This window comes from Cucurbita moschata, unplaced genomic scaffold (assembly GCF_002738365.1).
Source record: "Cucurbita moschata cultivar Rifu unplaced genomic scaffold, Cmos_1.0 Cmo_Scf00130, whole genome shotgun sequence".
Classification (NCBI taxonomy): domain Eukaryota; kingdom Viridiplantae; phylum Streptophyta; class Magnoliopsida; order Cucurbitales; family Cucurbitaceae; genus Cucurbita; species Cucurbita moschata.
In genome coordinates, this window is record NW_019268646.1 from 24,496 (window position 1) to 47,349 (window position 22,854).

General features: G+C 30.9%; 1 protein-coding gene across 1 annotated transcript; it reads left to right on the plus strand.

Moving 5' to 3' along the window:
- Positions 1 to 7,801: 7,801 nt before the first annotated feature.
- On the plus strand, positions 7,802 to 9,675 carry LOC111440014 (exopolygalacturonase-like). Its single transcript, XM_023077396.1, has 4 exons — positions 7,802 to 8,149; positions 8,235 to 8,537; positions 8,643 to 9,161; positions 9,249 to 9,675. Exons 1-4 carry the CDS (start codon positions 8,015 to 8,017, stop codon positions 9,510 to 9,512), a joined length of 1,221 nt encoding a protein of 406 aa, XP_022933164.1. The 5' UTR covers positions 7,802 to 8,014; the 3' UTR covers positions 9,513 to 9,675.
- Positions 9,676 to 22,854: the final 13,179 nt, after the last annotated feature.

Sequence of the window (22,854 nt, forward strand, 5' to 3'; positions counted from 1 at the left end):
TCATGTCTATAAGTTGAAAAAGGCTTTTTTATGGCTTAAAACAAGCTCCAAGAGCTTGGTACAATAGACTTAGTCTTAGTAATTTTCTTATTGAGAATGATTTTAAAATGGGTAAGCTCGACACAACTCTCTTTATTAAAATTAAAGAAAAATATATGTATTAGTGCAAATATATGTGAATTATATTATATTTGGTTTTACTAATCGTTCTTTATGAGAAGAATTTTCTAAATGTATGATGAGTATGATGGGAGAGCTCAGTTTCTTTCTTGGACTTCAAATCAAACAACTGAAAGATGGTATGTTCCTAAATCCAGAGAAATACACCAAAGATTTACTCAAAGATTCAAGTTCAATGAAGGTAAGAGAGTACCTTATCAAGGTATGATTGACAAGGTAAGAGAGACTACTCTCTTGGACTCCAATGAGCACATCTACCAAGCTTGACAAGGATGAAAAAGGTAAATGTGTACATATAAAATCTTATCGATGTATGATTGGATCTTTACTTTACTTGACTGCTAGTAGACTTGATATTATGTTTAGTGTATGTCTTTGTGCTAGGTTTCAATCTTGTCCTAAGGAATCTCATCTACATGCTGTTAAAAGAATATTTAAATATTTGCTTGGGACTATTAATTTAGGATTGTGGTATTCTAGAAATGCTCAGTTTAAATTTGTAGGATATTCTGATGCGAATTTTGTAGAAAGTTTACTTGATTCTAGTACTAGTGGAACTTGTCAATTTCTGGGTAGTTCATTAGTTTCTTGGTTTAGTAAAAAGCAAAATTCGGTTGTCTTATCTACTACGGAAGCAGAATATATTGCGGTTGCTAGTTGTTGTGCTCAAATTCTTTGGATGAAACAAACTCTTTGTGACTTTGGATTAAAATTTGATAGTGTGCCTATCTTTTGTGATAACACCAGTGCTGTTAATTTAACCAAAAATCATGTTCATCATTCTAGAACTAAACATATTGACATTAGACATCATTTTATTAGAGAGCATATGCAAAATGGACATATTATTCTTGATTTTATAAATCCTAATAATCAATTTGCAGATATTTTTCCCAGCGGTTAAATGAAGATTATTTTTGCAAAAATAGGCTTGAGCTTGGTATTATTTGGTGTGATATATCTTGAATTTGAGTTTGGTATTACTCGGTGTGATATATCTTGAATTTTATAATCTTAATTATAGGCATGTTCTTAGGGGAGCATGTCATTCTTTTATTATTGTTTTATTGTTCTTTTTTTTTATGATTACAAAGGTAGAGAAAATTAGGAAAAAATATGCTCTAAGTTTGTTATTTTATAATTAATGAATTGCTTCGTTGTTATTTTATAATTAATGAATTTGTGTTATTTCATAATTTATTGAAGCATTGATAGAGAGGGAGAATATGGACTTGAGTGAATTTCAAATTTATAATAATATATTAGAATGCTTATCATGATGCATCAATATTATTATTTGGACATGTGCATTATTTTAAATTTTATGATTTTATGGATTTCGTACTATTTTTCTTGAAATGGTTTGTTATCTTAAAAAAGGGAAGATGGTTGGCTTTTTGGCCCTTAATCTAAAATTAATTAATTTTAATTAATTGATGTTTTGATGATAACAAACCTACCTTCAATTATTAACCATTTTCAGTGTTTTGTCCACAGTGTAAGGTTGGGAATAACGATTTCAACGTCTTTTTTGGTTCACTCAAATTAGAGATAGAATGAATAAGTTTCAGTCAAAACAAGATACCCGACGTGATGATGTGGCGGCAAAATTGACATCATGAACCAATCAAATTCAAAACAAGATACCTGTAATGATGTGGTGACAAAATTGACATCATAGACCAGTAGCAAAATTGACATCATAGACCAATCGAAACCTGACATTTATAACTTTAATAGAGTAACAAATAGTGGAGTTTTCAATTACATTTATAAAAGTTTTCCATTAGTTTTGAATGAAAAGAGGAGTATTTGAATTATAAAATCATTTCAATTACATTTATAAAAGTTTTCGATTACTTTTAAATGAAAAGAAATTATAATGATTTCATTTACATTTATGAAAACGGTGGTTACTCATAAATGAAAAAAAGTTACAACAATTATTACTTTTCAATGGAAAGAAATTATAATGATTTTATTCACTAAAACTAGTTTTAAGAAAGAAAATTATTTAAATTACAAAATCATATCAATTACGTTTATAAAGATTTAAATTAGATTTATAAAACTTTTCCAATTACTTTTAAAATGTACTCATCGTGGTTTTCATTAACATTTTTTTTATTATATTATTACATTTCAATATGTTATATATATATATAAATGAATTTAAAATGTTTCTAATATTTATTTAAAATAATGTATGTATATATATATTTAAATGAAACATGTGGTCTATAATTTTTTACGATAAATTTAAAAATAAATAAATATTATTTTTTTGTGGTCCATGTCTACGTTCACGTTTTAGTGGTCCGTATCAATTCCTATTTTTACAACTTGATCGCTATTTCAACTCATCATCTCTTCATATTTTTTACACACAGAACATTTCACAATACACATGTTTCATAGTTTCCTCGATCTAAATTTTTTTTAAAAGCCACCATTGTTGCTCTCTCCAAAAGCTTTTAATTCTATTTCTTTTTTATCATTCGTGAGAGAGATGTCTATTGTTTTGTGAGAAAATTGTAAATCTATTACTTCACAGAGTTGTGGTGTGTTTCTATAAGATTTCAGACAATTGTACCGGTTTAATCCTGAGCAGTGGAAATGATTGAGTTTGCTCTTGAACTCGTAAAAGGAGCGGTGTAGTGGTTGGGCTCTGTTCCGAGGAAAGAGTCAGAAAGCTTTATTCAAATTCCCAAGAGGCGCTTGGGGGAGTGGAGTAGGTCGAGTTTGACCGAACCACTATAAAACTACGGTATTATATTTTCTAACTCTTTTCTTATTTAAATTCTAAATTTTAAGTTTGATGGCACATTATAAGTTTTATTGTTATTAAAAAAATATTAATAATTACATGGTTGAAACCCTATTCACCCCTCTAGGGTTGTCATATCGATCCAACATAAGAAGCATGCCTGCCCTGTGGCCCCTACATGCACAGAATTAGGAATGTTATGCGATTTTAAGTATGTTACGTGATGACCTATGATGCCATGGTATGAATGTGTGTGATGCCATGCTACGTCATGATATGTAATGCCATGTGAAGCCATGTTATGAATGTGTGTGATATAAGTCATGATAAGTACTATTCATACATGATGCATGTGTGTACTATGACATGAGTGAAGGGTAAAACGAAATGATTCTTATTATATTCTATGATTTTAAGCTATGGGGACCTCGTGCATTTATCAATGTCATGTGCATAAGGATATTTCCTCGTTATGTTATGTTAGTACAGACGCGTACCTTCGATATTTTTTTTTCATCATCATATCATGTGAGCCTTTCACTCTGTGGTATCCGGCGACGCATTAGCATGTTTAGCTCGATGAAGCCAGACCCAGGGGTACGTATATGAGTCCGCCTGCTAGGTCCATGTGTGCGTGCGTGGGCCGTGTATGTGGAAGTACCACACATCCAACCCTACCTAAATTGGAAGGAACGCAAGCTCATGATACGTTGTTTTAAAAGATAGGTTCCATCATGTATGTGTATGTTTGCATTGCCTGACTCCAACAATGAGATTACTTACTGAGTATTTACTAAGATACTCAAGCTACATGCTACCCTTATGTTTCATGTAAAGGTAAAGCGTCCATGCACGGATAACGATGAATGCTGGAATGGTCATGGAAGCTGAGATAGGACGGTAGTATGCATTGTTTTCAATTAATAGTTCCATAGGTAGCTTTCCATTTTCATACTAAAAATCTATGTTAATGTTTTATTTTGACAATGTTATTATTTTTATTTTCTGTTTTAGATTAAACATATAAGTTCGTGACTTTGTTTAAAATGTTTTATTTAGATTTTCGCATATGTTATTAAAGGCATGCACGTAATGACGTCTGTGATCTAGGTAAGAAAATTAGGGGCATTACACTATAACTTAGACCAATTAGATTAACCTCATAAACCTTAGTTCCTCCCACTATCATTTCATTTATGTTGGTTAAATTGATTTATTAAAGTTAATTATGAGGTTTTTAAAATAATTAAAAAAACTAATCCAACTGTGAGTCTATTTAATGTATCGTGGGACTAAGTCAACTCAAACTCCTAAGCAGAGATATTTCCTTTCAATAAACTAAAATACCTTAATCTATCTAAAACCATCCATAGAGTTTCGTTATAGTCTATTTTTATTTTAAGTTCATTATTATTAATTATTATATTAATGAATGAAAGTAATTTTAAGCTATGTTTTTAATTCTATCACAAACTAATTTACTTTAAGAATAATCTTGCTATTTTATTATTTTCAACTGTCTAAAACAAAAGATTATCGGTAATGCCCCTAATTTTTTTAGGTTAATTAGTGACGTTACCCTAGCATGCTTCAATCATACAATAAATCTAGAGTTGCACTCCTCTACACGATGAAGTTATTACTAGATCCTTTAAGAGCTGATTGTAATTATGGTTAGGTCAAAAGTTTGTTTTGCCCTTGTAACGTAACTAAGTACCACAAATTCTTGAAAGAACAATTGTTCATGATCCAACCAAGATAAGAGGGAGGGTAGGGACCTTTATTCAAGTTCTCATGTCATCACTTAGAAAACTACTCATCTACCTACTTTATATGAAAATAAGTGAATTACACCTCATAAGACATATTCTCAACTCTCGGTTTGTTTAGTCTCTAAAATGGAAGACATATTGAATTGGTTATGAAAGTTGTTCTCACCTTACAAATCAAATGATAAACCGTAGTAGTTCGTAACTCACTTGTAATTAAGTTCGAGTTGCATATAATCATACGGTAGAATATTAATCTTCTCAAGTAAAAAATTTATGTAAAAAAAAAAAAAGATAAATTATTTTGGCTCAGTCCTACACAAACTCATTCTTCAAGATATCTCTACTCATATTTTCACTCGAAAGGCTTTGATCAAATCATTTGTAACAATTACAAAGTAACTCATATCAACACTGCTGTCAGAATAAAGTACCGAATCTTATCCAGATTTTATAAATAATTTATATTACTACTTAAACATGATCTTTCTGTGTGCCGACTACGTAACACAAATACCTTTCAATTTTTCATATAATGGATAATGTTAAACGGTAAATAAAAAATTTAAAATTAAATTATTAATTACGGGATTTTAAGACATAAATTCTCATGACATTTCTTCGGATTAAACACTAAGCTTATGCACGTTGGAACTAGTTGATCTATAATGTTTATTAGTCATTCCTTTAATGACATATGCGAAAATCTAAATATGAAAACGATCTATAGACCAAAATGAATCAAATTTGAAAATACAAGAACAAAAAACAACGAAAATTTAGAACGTAGAGATATGAAAACGATCAAATGTCAAAAGGGACCCATATAGTAGTTAAACCATACATGTCTAATATCTATGTTGAATAAAAAAAAAAACTGCATACAAAAATGGTATTAATTCTATAAAATTGGCTACTCTTTGTAAGGTAGTAACTCAGCTTTGTATGGAGTAATGTGGATCTATACATACCAAGAAACCAACTAATTATGCTCGAAAATTAATCTCAAAATTTTGTTTGTCTAGTTAATCTCAAAATTTTTAAAAATTATATGATATGTTAAATATAAACTTAATACAATATCCGTCTTACTCGAAAGTTTGATTCACTGTTCTTACTATTGACACAAATTACGGGTCTAGGAAGGATCCCTAAGTCTCCAACTCGACTACACAGTCATCTCGATCACATTACTTCACATTTTTCGAGAAAGAAAAATTAAAGATAATTTTGATGAGTAATTAATTTACTCCTAACTTGCAAACTTATCATTAACAAATTTTATTATTTTTTCGAAATATTTTAAGTTTTATTCACAATGGGTTATTTTTAGGTTTTTGGTCGGGATAGGGTCCAACATCCAACAATTACCTTAGCTCCTAGTCTCATCTACTAGGACCTCTCTATTGATATTAAGGTGTTCTAGCAACCTTAAGTTTTATTTATTGGCTCTATTTATGTTTACTACAAATTTTAGACTCGTATGCAAGGCTCACTCTCGGTCAAATACGGTTTGTCTGCTAAACTCTCTTGTAAAAAATATTCATTGTTCCCAACTTAGCACACATCGCATTGGTCACGGGTTTTGCAGGGATTAGTAGACTAAGAATACTCATTCACATCTCCACATCGTAAATAGTTCATAAGCATAAACTAGAGTCATACATCATGATTCATGATTATTATTATTATTATTATTTAAGTCATGCCATTTACATACATTCAATGCCTTTATCTCTTACTCCCATGGTAACATGCTTGTTTAGGAGCTTCGATATACTACTTACTTGAATCGTCAATTCCTTTGCTTTCATAATGGTTCATAATATGGTAATTTCGTCACAAATTCTCTTAATTTGACCTATATCTAATGATTTTCAATGTTAATATAAGCTAATATTGATGAAACAGGTCAAAAGAAGTTGAACAGAACGAGCGAAAACTTGAAATAAGCCTCCACCACCCACATGCGTACTACACTCGTTGACCCACATGTCCCACTCCTTGGTTACTCGCACCTCCATGTGCGCGTGAAGCCTATGCACTGATGCGTCGTTCAACCTCGAAATAGCCTGAAATTCTAATTTTTTTTTTCATCATTTCATTCCATACCCCTTACATGATATCCACTAACTTCATAATTCACGGTGGGTTATCATCCAAGAAAGGAAAATAATATCTTTGAGGATAACACCGTTGGGCTCAATTTTGCTTCTTTTCTTGTTTCCGTTAGAAAAGAAACTTTAAAGGGAATTCATTGAAAAAAGGAACAAGAACAGCCTAAGGAGGTAGAGGGAACCCTGCCCAAACACTACATGGTGGCACAAATCGAAGATGGAGACCTATTTTCTGCAAGAGACCGCATAAAGATCCAAAAAAACACAGCTGAAGGGGAGCTTGATCAAACCAAGTGTACTCCGCACAACGTACCACAAGCAACCCTACAACTCCATTCATCCGGAATAATTGAGAAAATCACATATAAAATTCTATACATTTATATGTCCCAAATGATAATTGATAGTGAATGAATGTGATTCTAGAGCGGATTCTAAAAAATAGATTACAAATTCTCTAGAGCTGATTCTGGAAAACATACGGCAAGTGCGCCCAATAGAATGTATCAATCACGTAAAGGGACACGTGAAGAATTGAGAGAAAATTGGATCAAGGGTTTGTCCATTAGGATTGGAAATGGACAAGCCCGACTAAGCAATTTGGGCATGGACGGGCCTCGACCGACCAATATTGCTGAAAAATGACTAAAGAAATTTTTTTCCATCACATCGTTTTAATATATTTTTGATACACGCTAATAACAATACGATCAAAAATATTTATTCTCATCGATATATTTCTCGGGAGAAAAAGAGGAAAATTTGTGAGATAGGAATAAAAGTAAGAAAAGTATGGAGTAATAGTTTGAAAACTAATTTTTTTTTTTTTTTAAAGAATTTTTTTATAAAGTCTTTGGGGATATTTTTTTTTTTTTGGTTGTGGTTCATTTGTTGAAAATTGTGGTATGTACATTCATCTAGTATAGAAATTTAATAAAGGAATTACGCTCCAACGAGACCAGTCTTCCATCATTTAAGGTAAAACTAATTATAGGCCTGCCTTAAACCACATACTTATTTTTTAACAAATTTAGGTAGTTTGAATTGGTTATTTTTGTGTTGTATATAAGGAGAGTTTGAGTTGGTGAATGCATTCAAATCAATTCTTATTTCTAAGAAGTTTTGGAAGTTGAACCAAAAGAAAATAAGGCAAAGTAGAAGAGACAAGTGGACTAGAAAGGATGGGATTGATATCAAAGTTTATGGCATTAATACCACTACTGCTATTGTTGGTGTCTAATGCTACCGCTGATGCTACTAGCGGTGTTTTTGATATTACAAAATTTGGTGCCAAACCTAATGCTGATGTTACTCAAGTACGTGTACATTTGTTTAAGTTGATAAACCAAAATTTCATTTTGTACAAAATATTTCTCTCAAATGAAATGGTTGAATTCACAGGCTTTAGCAGATGCATGGAAGGAAGCATGTGCGTCGGCTACTCCAAGTAAAGTATTAGTTCCAAAAGGAACTTATCAATTAGAAGAATCCAGGCTCAAAGGTCCATGTAAAAGTCCTATTGAGCTTCTAGTTGAAGGAACATTACAAGCTTCTCCTACCGACACGGAAGGAGATGGGTTGCTTGTTATGGAATACGTCGATCATTTGACATTGGCTGGTACTGGAGTTTTCGATGGCCAAGGAAAAGCTGGTTGGGAAAAGAATGATTGCCACGTGAAGAAAGAATGCAAAAAGCTTCCCATGGTAAATGCTCATACTACTTTAATTATAAAAAGGACCCATACTCTGGGTTAGCATTGTATGTTTTAACACGGGAGTGGTTTTTTTTTGTTTGTTTAAAATGAGCAGAATTTGAAGTTCAATTTCATCACAAATTCGATAGTGAAGGACATAACTTCATTGGATAGCAAGAATTTTCATATCAATGTTTTGGCCGGCAAGAATCTTACCTTCGATCACCTGAAAATTACTGCACCAGAGCATAGTCCCAACACCGATGGAATTCACTTGGGTGATTCAGAAGACGTTTACATTCTCAATACTGTAATCGCAACGGGAGATGATTGTATATCTGTAGGATACACTAACAGAAAAATAACCATTAGTGATGTCACTTGCGGACCGGGACATGGCATTAGCATAGGCAGCTTGGGCAAGTATAAAACTGAAAAAGAAGTGGTAGGAGTTACAGTGAAGAAATGCAAATTAATCGGTACTACAAATGGTGTCAGGATCAAATCATGGCCAGATTCTGTCGTCTCATACCCAGCCTCTGACATGCATTTTGAAGATATTGAAATGGATAATGTTGCTAACCCTATCATCATAGATCAAGAATATTGTCCATGGAATCAATGCAACCGAAAGGTATGTATTAAAATCGTCGAACCTCGTTGGTTTCCAACTTATTATCTTTTGAACAAGTATTAATTCATGTTTGTTTTGAACATCCAGGTTCCATCAACAATTAAGATTAGCAAAGTTAGTTTCAAGAATATCAGGGGCACATCTTCTACTCCCGTTGCAGTCAAACTTGTTTGCAGTAAAAGTCATCCATGTGAGGATGTGGAAATTGCTGATATTGACCTCACTTATAGTGGTAAAGAAGGGCCAATTGTGTCCGAGTGTGCAAATGTGAAACCGACCGTTTCTGGAAAGCAAAACCCTCCCATCTGTGCTAAACCAGCGCCACCTGAGACCACTCCGTCAACTGATTGAATAATCTTTTAACGCCGACAAATGTTTCAAGCCATTCTTCCTATCATTTTTATTTTAGCTTTCAAAATTCGGTTTACAACATGCCACGATGTTGGGCCTGTTTTCAATAATTGTATTTTTTACATTTAGGAGAAACAATACTTAACGATTCTATTTTTCTACTGTAATACATAATTTACATTCCTTTGAAGGAGGAGAAGATCATGAATTCAGTAACTAAAATTTATATCTAATAAATAATTTTAAAAACACCGCAATATAGATTTATGGAACACCATTAAAATTTCAAAACCTATTATATAAAGTGTACCATTTATAAAAATAAATATTAAGGACAAAGGGTCTATTTATAATTTAATTCAAAGTAAACTATTATTGGAATTAACTTAGAAAACATCTGTGTAGCAATCTAGAAAGATCTACAGAGGACAAGAGTAATAAAGGAAAATAAAATCATAGATATTTCATTAGTTCATAAGAATAAGTACCAAATTAATCAAAGATATCAAGAAAAAGGCTATCTTTATAAGAAGAGTTTTGATGAATCCATTGCAATACATCAAAAACGAATGAAAATAGGACAAACAATCATTATGATTTGTTTGTTTCGAAAAATATCTTATCATTATGATTTGCTTGTTTTGAAAAATATCTTATTCCAGAGGGTGTAGAGAGTTCAGAATCCTAATTTGAATAGAAATGATATCTATAGAAATACAGGATTTTACAATGCAAATAAGGTAAAAACTAGTTTTAGATAAAACAAGCAAAACATGTTGATAGATATAAAAATAATTTTAGAAAGAGTTGAAATATTCTGAAACAACTTAAAAAGGGGAGGGATTATTTGTGAACGTATCAAAATTTTGTTGGGTATTTTGCTGAGAAGAAAGTGAGAAGTACTTTGGGAGCCTCCATTGGTCACCAAAATGTCAGTTTATTAGTAGAAAAGCTTTGACGAGGATGAAGATCGAGTCGAGAAGCCCCTACTCTCTCTAGTCAAAATGTTAGTGTTTGATGATTTAGAATAAAATGTCGAAGAAAAGGAGTGTATGAAACAGTAAAAATGTGCTTAAAATCAAGTGTATGAAACAGTCAAAATGTGCTTAAAATCAAAACACTAATCTGGGACGTATGAAACAGTCAAAATGTGCTTAAAATCAAAACACTAATCTGGGACGTTTGAAGCATATGCTAAAAAAAACTGAGTAACAATCGATGTTTTTTGAAAGTCGAAGAAAAGGAGTGTAGAAATCAGTAAAATCGTGCTTAAAATCGAAACCCTAATCCGGAACGTTTCAAGCACGTGCTAAAAAACTGAGTAACGGTCGATGTTTTTTTTAATTTTCCGACAGAATGATCAAACTTGATGATTTAGAATGGAATGTCGAAAAAAAAAAGAGTGTATAAAACAGTAAAAAAAAGTGTTTAAAATCGAAACCCTAATTTTCGACATTCTATTCTAAATCATCAAGGTTGATCATTCACCAAGAAAATTTCGAAAAACATCAACCATTACTCAGTATTTTTAACACGTGCTTCAAAAGTCCCGAATTAAGTTTTTTGAAATTCTCTTGGGGAATTTTCAACCTTGATGATTTAGAATAGAATGTCGAAGAAAAGGAGTGTATAAAACAGCAAAAAAGTGTTTAAAATCGGAACCCCAAGTTTATTACCATTTCCTACATGTTCGACCCTTCTAAAGGTATTTTTGACCTTATTGAAGGCATTTTAAGTTGGTAAGACTCCTATTTCAAATTTTGATATATTTTTTTTAAGCTAAAACTAGGAGTAATCAATATGTTTAGCTAAACTAAGTTTAATAATATGTCCTAAGAACACCTATTTTATAGGTAGGGAATCAGGACTAAACAAGGAAGTGACTCTACCTTTGTTGGTTGGAAGGATTGTGGCTTTTTGGCCCTTAATCTAAAATTAATTAATTTTAATTAATTAATTAATTGATGTTTTGATGACAACAAGCCTACCTTCAATTATTAACAATTCTCAGTATTTTGTCCACAGTGTAAGGTTGGGAATAACGATTTCAACGTCTTTTTTGGTTCACTCAAATTAGAGATAAAACAAACAAGTTTCAGTCAAAACAAGATACCCGATGTGATGATTTGGCGGCAAAATTGACATTATGGACCAATCAAATTCAAAACAAGATACTTGACGTGATGATGTGGTGACAAAATTGACATCATGGACCAGCAGCAAAATTGACATTAAGTATGACATTTATAACTTTGATAGAGTAACAAATAGTGGAGTTTTCAATTACATTTACAAAAGTTTTCCATTACTGAGGAGTATTTGAATTAAATTTCCATTACATTTATAAAAGTCAGTTAGTTTTTAATGGAAAGAAATTATAATGATTTCATTTAAATTTATCAACCAGTTTTGAGAATTACAAAATTTATAAAACATTTCAATTACTTTTAAAATGTTACTCACATTGTTTTCATTAACATTTATTTATCTATTATATTATTACATTTCAATATGTTTTATATATATATATATATATATATATATATATATTTAAATGAAACATGTGGTCTATAATTTTTTACGATAAATTTAGAAATAAATAAATATTATTTTTTCATGGTTCACGTTTCGGTTCACGTTTTAGTGGTCTACATTTCGGTTCAAGTTTTAGTGGTCCGTTTCGATTCCTATTTTTACAACTTGATCGCTATTTCAACTCATCACCTCTTATTTTTTTCAGAACAGAACACACAGAACATTTCACAATACACAAGTTTCATAGTTTCCTCGATCTAATTTTTTTTTAAAAGCTTCCATTGTTGCTCTGTCCAAAAGCTTTCAATTCTATTTCTTTTTTATCTTATTCATGAGAGAGATGTCTATTGTCTTGTGATAAAATTAAAAATCTATTACTTGAGAGAGTTGTGGTGTGTTTCTATAAGATTTCAGACAATTGTACCGGTTTGATCCTGAACCGTGGAAAGAGTTGAGTTTGCTCTTGAACTCGTAAAAAGAGCAGTGTACCGGTTTGATCATGAGTCGTGGACAGGATTGAGTTTGCTCTTGAACTTGTAAAAGGAGCGGTGTAGTGGTTGGGCTCTGATCCGAGGAAAGAGTCAGAAAGTTTTATTCAAATTCCCAAGAGACGCTTGGGGAGTGGAGTAGGTCGAGTTTGACCGAACCACTATAAAACTACGGTGTTATATTTTCTAACTCTTTTCCTATTTAAATTCTAAATTTTAAGTTTTATTGCATGTTATAAGTTTTATTGTTATTAAACAAAAAATTAATAATTACATGGTTGAAACCCTATTCATCCCCCTCTCGGGTTGTCATATCGATCCAAAAATTGGTATCAGAGCATGTTGCTTTTATTGATTTTTTTTATATAAACTTTATTTTTAGAGCTTATGGCAAATCTACATGTTAAAAACGGTTTTTGTGAAGGACAATCAACTTCTAGACCTCGTTATTTTGATGGAAAAAATTATACATATTGGAAAGCTAGAATGAAAATTTATTTGCAATCGATTGATTATGAATTATGGTTGAATGTTAGTAAAGGTCCTTTCATTCCAATAAAAATTGTTAATAACATTGAGGAGCTTAAATTAGAGAATGAATTTGATGAACACGATATAAAAAAATGTTCTTTTAATGCTAGTGCTATACATTAATAGAGTATCTATGTGTTGTTCAGCATATGAAATTTGGAAAACTCTTGAAGTAACTCACGAGGGAACAAATCAAGTTAAAGAAACAAAAATTAGCATGTTAGCTCATAATAAAATGTATGCAAATGAATCTAATGAAAAAGTAGTAAATTTTTGCTTCATGGCTCACAGTGACAAAGAGGATGAAGTCATGGCTTAGGGTAACAAAGAGGATGAAGAAGACGAGGTAATTCTTGAATCTCCCTCTTACGATGAATTATTTAAAAAAATTTAGGAGATGCAACTTGATTTAGAAAAACTTGATTCAAAGTATGTTATGCTTCAAATATAAAGCTTCAATTATTAAAAATGAGTCAAAGTATGTTATGCATCAAAAGAAATATAAGGCTTCAATTATTAAAAATGAGTTTTTATTAAATGAAATTTCTTGTTTGAAACAGAATAATCATAATGTTGTAAAATTTGATATACTTGGTAAAAAGCAGGTAAATGATTGTGATGAGAAAACTGCATTACTTGATAAAATTAAGTTTCTTGGAGAGGATTGTTATGAAAAATATAAGTTAATTAAATTACTCAAAGAAAAGGAATCAAATACTATACAAGACTTGGTAAAACTAAGGAGTCTATTCAAAAGTTAACTATAGGTGCTAAAAAATTAGATAAAATAATTGAAGCAGGTAAGCCTTATGGATATAAAAGAGGATTACGCTATATTGAGGAATGTTATACACCTTCAAGTTCTAAAACAATATTTGTTAAAGCATTTCCATTATGTCTGAGCCTAACACATGCAAATTTGTATCTAAGTATGATAAATCTAGATTTGTGCCTATATGTCATTATTGTGGTGTTGAAGGTCATATTAGACCTAATTGCTTTAATTACATTGAAAAATTCTCAAAACTTTCCTTACGAAAGAAAATTTTCTAAAAAGGTAAAATTTAACAATGTTTTAAGAAATAATTTTTCTATTGAAAATAGAATACATAAACTTAGTCCAAGAAATAAATTCATGCATGATGCTGTTTGTTTCTCGTATGATAAGTTTTTTAATATGAATGCAAACATGATTCCTAAATTTGTGAAAACTAACTTGTTAGAACCCAAACAAGTATGGGTACCAAAAGGTCAATTTTGAATATCTTTGTTTATAGGTTTATTTGAAAGCCTCCAAGAAAAAATATAAGTGGTATTTGGACAGTGGTTGTTCAAGACACATGACGAGGAACCAATCCAAGTTTGTGAGTCTTTCCAAGAAGGATGGTGGCTTAGTAACCGTTGGCGACAACACGAATGGTAAAATAATTGGTAAGGGTATAGGTAATTTACTTGGTTTTGATGATAAACATAAAAATTATGTTTTGAAAAGATTGGCTAATTTTGTAAAAAGAGTTCAAAATGATTTTTTTTTCTCTTTACTAAAATTAGGAGTGACCATGGAGGAGAATTCGATAGTGTAGCGTTTTAAAATTTGTGTGAAGATAATGGTTTTTATCATCACTTCTCTCTGAGGACTCTTCAACAAAACGGTGTGGTTGAAAGAAAAAAAAAATCGTACTTTACAAGAATTTACTGGATCAATGTTAAATGAATATGATTTACCTAAATATTTTTGGGCGGAAGCTGTTAATACCACCGGTTATGTATCAAATACTGTTTTAATTAGACATTGTTTAGATAAAACTTCTCATGAACTCTATCATAATAAAATTTCAAATATTGGGTATTTAAAAGTTTTTTTTGTTGCAAATGTTTTATTTTGAACAACAAAGAAAAGTTGGAAAAATTTGATTCTAAGACGGATATTGGTATTTTTCTTGGTTATTCATCTACTAGTAAAGCTTATAGAGTTTTCAATAAGAGAACTTTAGTTATAGAAGAATCTATGCACGTGGTATTTGATGAATCTTATAATGATATTTCTAACGAGTTTATTTGTAGTGATGATTTAGAAAGAAATTTTGGAGATTTGTCTACAATGACAAAGGAAGAGAAACTCTTTCAAGTAAAAGAAGTGAGCTTAAATGAAAAGAAGGAAGAAAGTTCTTGTCAATGACAAAGGGAGAGAAACTGTCTCAAGTAAAGAAAAAGTGAGCTTAAATGAAAAGAAGGAAGAAAGTTCTTCGTCAGTGCCAAAAGTATGGAGGTATACCTCATCTCATCCCAAGGACTTGATTATTGGTGATCCCGAACAAGGTGTGAAAACTCGTTCCTTTATTAATTTATTTAATAATCTTGCTTTTGTTTCTCAAATTGAACCAAAAAGTCTTAAGGATGCCGAAAATGATGAGTTTTGGATTTTAGGAAGAACTTAATCAATTTGAAAGGAACAAAGTTTGGGAATTAGTCCCTAGGCCCTCTAATATTTCCATTATTGGAACCAAATGGGTTTTAGAAATAAAATTGATGAAAATGGGAATATCATTAAAAATAAAGCTAGACTTGTAGCTCAAGGTTATTGTCGGGAGGAAGCTATAGACTATGAAGAAACTTTTGCACCCGTTTCTAGATTAGAAGCTATTAGAATGTTACTTGCATTTGCTTCTTACAATAATTTTATATCATATCAAATGGATGTGAAAAGTGCATTTGGTTATATTACGGAGAAAGTTCATGTAAAACAACCCTGTAGATTTGAAAATTTTGATTTTCCACCTCATGTCTATAGGTTGAAAAAGGCTTTTTTATGGCTTAAAACAAGCTCCAAGAGCTTGGTACAATAGACTTAGTCTTAGAGAATGATGAAATGGGTAAACTCGACACAACTCTCTTTATTAAAATTAAAGAAAAATTATGTATTAGTGCAAATAAAATGTGAATTATATTATATTTGGTTCTACTAATTCTTCTTTATGGGAAGAATTTTCTAAATGTACGATGAGTATGATGGGAGAGCTCAGTTTCTTTCTTGGACTTCAAATCAAACAACTGAAAGATGGTATCTTCCTAAATCCACATAAATACACCAGGATTTACTCAAAGGTTCAAGTTCAATGAAGGTAAGAGAGTACCTTATCAAGGTATGATTGACAAGGTAAGAGAGACTACTCTCTTGGACTCCAATGAGCACATCTACCAAGCTTGACAAGGATGAAAAAGGTAAATGTGTAGATATAAAATCTTATCGATGTATGATTGGATCTTTACTTTACTTGACTGCTAGTAGACTTGATATTATGTTTAGTGTATGTCTTTGTGCTAGGTTTCATTCTTGTCTTAAGGAATCTCATCTACATGCCGTTAAATGAATATTTAAATATTTGCTTGGGACTATTAATTTAGGATTGTGGTATCCTAGAAATGCTGAGTTTAAATTTTTAAGATATTCTGATGCGGATTTTGCAGAAAGTTTACTTGATCCTGAAAGTACTAGTGGAACTTGTCAATTTCTTGGTAGTTCATTAGTTTCTTGGTTTAGTAAAAAGCAAAATCCGGTTGTCTTATCTACTACGGAAGCGGAATATATTGCGGTTGCTAGTTGTTGTGCTCAAATTCTTTGGATGAAACAAACTTTTTATGACTTTGGATTAAAATTTGATAGTGTGCCTATCTTTTGTGATAACACGAGTGCTATTAATTTAACCAAAAATTCTGTTAATCATTCTAGAACTAAACATATTGACATTAGACATCATTTTATTAGAGAGCATATGCAAAATGGACATATTATTCTTGATTTTATAAACCCTAATAATCAATTAGCAGATATTTTTTCAAGTTGTTAAATGAATTTTTTTTTTTTTTGCAAAAATAGGCTTGAACTTGGTATTATACAGTGTTATATATCTTGAATTTGAGTTTGGTATTACTCGGTGATATATCTTAGAATTTTATAATCTTAATTATAGGCATGTTCTTAGGGGAGCATGTCATTCTTTTATTATTGTTTTATTGTTCTTTTTTATGATTACAGAGGGAGAGAAAATTAGGAAAAATTATGCTCTAAGTTTGTTATTTTATAATTAATGAATTTCTTCTTTGTTATTTTATAATTAATGAATTTATATTATTTAATAATTTATTGAAGCATTAATATAAAGGGAGAATATGGATTTGAGTGAATTTAAAATTTAAAATTTATAATAATATATTAGAATGTTTTATCATGATGCATCAATATTATGTCAATATTTGGACATGTGCATTATTTTAAATTTTATGGTTTTATGAATTTCGTACTATTTTTCTTGAAATGGTTTGTCATCATAAAAAAAAGGGAAGATGGTTGGCTTTTTGGCCCTTAATCTAAAATTAATTAATTTTAATTAATTAATTAATAGATGTTTTGATGATAAGAAACATACCTTCAATTATTAACCATTCTCAGTGTTTTATCCACAGTGTAACGTTGGGAATAACGATTTCAACGTCTTTTTTTATTCACTCAAATTAGAGATAGAACGAACAAGTTTCAGTCAAAACAAGATACCCGACGTGATGATGTAGCGGCAAAATTGACATCATGGACCAATCAAATTCAAAAAAAGATACCTGACGTGATGATGTGGTGACAAAATTGACATCATGGACCAGCAGCAAAATTGACATCATAGACCAATCGAAGTATGACATTTATAACTTTGATAGAGTAACAAATTGTGGAGTTTTCAATTACATTTATAAAAGTTTTCTATTAGTTTTGAATTAAAAGAGGAGTATTTGAATATAAAATCATTTCAATTACATTTATAAAAGTTTTCGGTTACTTTTAAATGAAAAGAAATTATAATAATTTCATTTACATTTAGGTTACTCATAAATAAATAAAAAAATTAAAACAATTATTACTTTTCAATAGAAAGAAATTATAATGATTTCATTTATGAAAACTAAATTTAAGAAAGAAAATTATTTGAATTACAAAATCATTTCAGATTTAAATTAGATTTATAAAACTTTTCAATTTACCCACGTGATTTTCATTAACATTTTTTTTATTATATTATTACATTTCAATATGTTATATATATATAAATGAATTTAAAATGTTTCTAATATTTATTTAAAATAATGTATATATATACATAGATATATATATTTAAATGAAGCCTGTGGTCTATAATTTTTTATGATAAATTTAAAAATAAATAAATATTATTTTTTCGTGGTCTACGTTTCGGTTCACGTGGTCCTTATCGATTCCTATTTTTACAACTTGATCGCTATTTCAACTCATCACCTCTTCATATTTTCTAAGAACACAACACACAGAACAGTTCACAATACACAAGTTTCATAGTAGCCTTGATCTAAATTTTTTTTAAGAGCCACCATTGTTGCTCTCTCCAAAAGTTTCCAATTCTATTTCTTTTTTATCTTATTGAGATGTCTATTGTTTTGTGAGAAAATTTTAAATCTATTACTTCACAGAGTTGTGGTGTGTTTCTATAAGATTTCAGACAATTGTACCGGTTTAATCCTGAGCAGTGGAAATGATTGAGTTTGCTCTTTAACTCGTAAAAAGAGCGATGTACCGGTTTGATCCTGAGCCGTGGAAAGAATTGAGTTTGCTCTTGAACTCGTAAAAGGAGCGGTGTACTGGTTGGGCTCTGTTCCAAGGAAAGAGTCAGAAAGCTTTATTCAAATTCACAAGAGGTGCTTGGGGAGTGGAGTAGGTCGAGTTTGACCGAACCACTATAAAACTACGGTGTTATATTTTCTAACTCTTTTCCTATTTAAATTCTAAATTTTAAGTTTTATTGTTATTAAAAAAATAATTACATGGTTGAAACCTATTCACCCTTCCAGGGTTGTCATATTGATCCAACATAAGAAGCATGCCTGTGGCCCCTACATGAACAGAATTAGGAATGTTATGCGATTTTAAGTATGTTACGTGATGACCTATGATGCCATGGTATGAATGTGTGTGATGCCATGCTTCGTCGTGATATGTAATGCTATGTGAAGCCATGTTATGAATGAGTGTGATATAAGTCATGATAACGCTGCACGACAAGTTGTGTCCTAGATGAAATTATTACTAGATCCTTTAAGAGCTGATTGTAATTATGGTTAGGGCAAAACATAGGTCAAAAATTTGTTTTGCCCTCGTAATTAAGTACCACAAATTCTTGAAAGAACAATTGTTCATGATCCAACCAAGATAAGAGGGTTGGGACCTTTATTCAAGTTCTCATGTCATCACTTAGAAAACTACTCATCTACCTACTTTATATGAAAATAAGTGAATTACACCTCATAAGACATGTTCTCAACTCTCTGTTTGTTTAGTCTCTAAAATGGAAGACATATTGAATTGGTTATGAAAGTTGTTCTCACCTTACAAATCAAATGATAAACCGTAGTAGTTCGTAACTCACTTGTAATTAAGATCGAGTTGCATATAATCATACGGTAGAATATTAATCTTCTCAAGTAAAAAATTTATGTAAAAAAAAAAAAGATAAATTATTTTGGCTCGGTCCTACACAAACTCATTCTTCAAGATATCTCTACTCATATTTTCAATCGAAAGGCTTTGATCAAATCATTTGTAACAATTACAAAGTAACTCATATCAACACTTCAAGATATCTCTACTCATATTTTCACTCGAAAGGCTTTGATCAAATCATTTATAACAATTACAAAGTAACTCATATCAACACTGTTGTCAGAATAAAGTACCCAATCTTATCCAAATTTTATAAATAATTTACATTACTACTTAAACATGATCTTTCTGTGTGCCGACCACGTAACACTAATAATTTTCAATTTTTCATATAATGGATAATGTTAAACGGTAAATAAAAAATTTAAAATTAAATTATTAATTACGGGATTTCATAAATTCTCATGACATTTCTTCGGATAAACACTAAGCTTATGCACGTTAGAACTAGTTGATCTATAATGTTTATTAGTCATTCCTGTTTTCTTGGAGATACACTATAGATTTAACCCGCTGATATATTGATAAAACTATCCTTTCTCATCTTCATCTGCACCACCTCCCACCAACAAATATCTATTTGGATCAAATAGTTCGTCAACAATTATTACTCACAAAGTTTTGCTTACTCTACGAAAAATATATTCTTAACGTGTTAGATTAATCTAATTAGACATGAATTTAATAGCACTTTGATAATGTTGGAACATGGGGATAGTAACATATGAAATGCTCTAATGCAACGCCTACCATAATAAACTTGTTACAAATGTCTAAAAGTTATTTTAATCGAGAATGGTTACTTAGATTATTTTATTTTTAATAGATTTAAATTACTGGTCCAGGGGATCATCTTAATCTCTTCATTTTCATTTTCTATCTCACACTCCTTTAAATATAGTCTATAGTATTAAATGAATTCTATTATGTATAAAATGTAGGTCAAAATTTTACAAACAGAAATTCAAGTAGTCATATTTAAAAAGTATATAGACCAAAATGAATCAAATTTAAAAATACAAGAACAAAAAACAACGAAAATTTAGAACGTAGAGATATTAAAATGATCAAATGTCAAAAGGGACCCATATAGTAGTTAAACCATACATGTCTAATATCTACGTTGAATAAAAAAAAAACTGCATACAAAAATGGTATTAATTCTATAAAATTGGCTACTCTTTGTAAGGTAGTAACTCAGCTTTGTATGGAGTAATGTGGATCTATACATACCAAGAAACCAACTAATTATGCTCGAAAATTAATCTCAAAATTTTGTTTGTCTAGTTAATTTGTAGATTCTAAAAAAAAAAAAGTTTAATAGATCTAGCTTATAAATATTTGAACTTTCCATTTGTGTTTAATAAAATTCACAAAGTTAATTTTTAAAAAATTATATGATATGTTAAATATAAATTTAATACAATATCCGCCTTACTCGAAAGTTTGATTCACTATTCTTACTATTGACACAAATTACGGGTCTAGGTAGGATCTCTAAGTCTCCAACTCGACTACACAGTCATTTCGATCACATTACTTCACATTTATCCAGAAAAAAAAATTAAAGAAAATTTTGATGAGTAATTAATTCACTCCAAACTTATCATTAACAAATTTTATTATTTTTTCGAAATATTTTAAGTTTTATTCACAATGGGTTATTTTTAGGCTTTTGGTCGGGATAGGGTCCTCCATCCAACAATTACCTTGGCTCCTAGTCTCATCTACTAGGACCTCTCTATTGATATGAAGGTGTTCTAGCAACCTTAAGTTTTATTTATTGGCTCTATTTATGTTTACTACAAATTTTAGACTCGTATGCAAGGCTCACTCCCGATCAAATACGGTTTGTCTGCTAAACTCTCTGGTCAGAAATATTCATTGTTCCCAACTTCGCACACATCGCATTGGTCACGGGTTTTGTAGGGATTAGTAGACTAAGAATACTCATTCACATCTCCACATCGTAAATAGTTCATAAGCATAAACTAGAGTCATACATCATACTTACTAATCATGATTCTCTACTACGCTCACATTTTATGCATGGATTCATGATTATTATTATTATTATTATTATTTAACTCAAGCCATTTACATACATTCAACGCCTTTATCTCTTGCTCCCATGGTAACATGCTTGTTTAGGAGCTTCAATATACTACTTACTTGAATCGTCATTTCCTTTGCTTTCATAATGGTTCATAATATGGTAATTTCGTCACAAATTCTCTTAATTTAACCTATATCTAATGATTTTCAATGTTAATATAAGCTAATATTGATGAAACAGGTCAAATTAAGTTGAACAGAACGAGCGGAAACTTGAAATAAGCCTCCACCACCCACATGCGTACTACACTCGTTGACCCACATGTCCCACTCCTTGGTTACTCGCACCTCCATGTGCGCGTGAAGCCTATGCACTGATGCGTCGTTCAACCTCGAAATAGCCTGAAATTCTAATTTTTTTTTCATCATTTCATTCCATACCCCTTACATGATATCCACTAACTTCATAATTCACGGTGGGTTATCATCTCAGAAAGGAAAATAATATCTTTGAGGATAACACCATTGGGCTCAATTTTACTTCTTTTCTTGTTTCGGTTAGAAAAGAAACTTTAAAAGGAATTCATTGAAAAAAAGGAATAAGAACAGCCTAAGGAGGTAGAGGGAACCCTGCCCAAACACTACATGGTGGCACAAATCGAAGATGGAGACCTATTTTCTGCAAGAGACCGCATAAAGATCCAAAAAAACACAGCTGAAGGGGAGCTTGATCAAACCAAGTGTACTCCGCACAACGTATCACAAGCAACCCTACAACTCCATTCATCCGGAATAATTGAGAAAACCACATATAAAATTCTATACATTTATATGTCCCAAATGATAATTGATAGTGAATGAATGTGATTCTAGAGCGGATTCTAAAAAATAGATTAGAAATTCTCTAGAGCTGATTCTGAAAAACATACGGCAAGTGCGCCCAATAGAATGTATCAATCACGTAACAAGACACGTGAAGAATTATAGAATGTATCAATCACGTAACAAGACACGTGAAGAATTGAGAGAAAATTGGATCAAGGGTTTGTCCATTAGGATTGGAAATGGACAAGCCCGACTAAGCAATTTGGGCATGGACGGGCCTCGACCGACCAATATTGCTGAAAAATGACTAAAGAAATTTTTTTCCATCACATCGTTTTAATATATTTTTGATACACGCTAATAACAATACGATCAAAAATATTTATTC

Coding starts and splice junctions, on each gene's coding strand:
- LOC111440014 (XM_023077396.1), top strand. CDS start 8,015: ATGGGATTGATATCAAAGTTTATGGCATTAATACCACTACTGCTATTG. Junction 8,150..8,234: donor CTAATGCTGATGTTACTCAA/GTACGTGTACAT, acceptor TTGAATTCACAG/GCTTTAGCAGATGCATGGAA. Junction 9,162..9,248: donor GGAATCAATGCAACCGAAAG/GTATGTATTAAA, acceptor TTGAACATCCAG/GTTCCATCAACAATTAAGAT.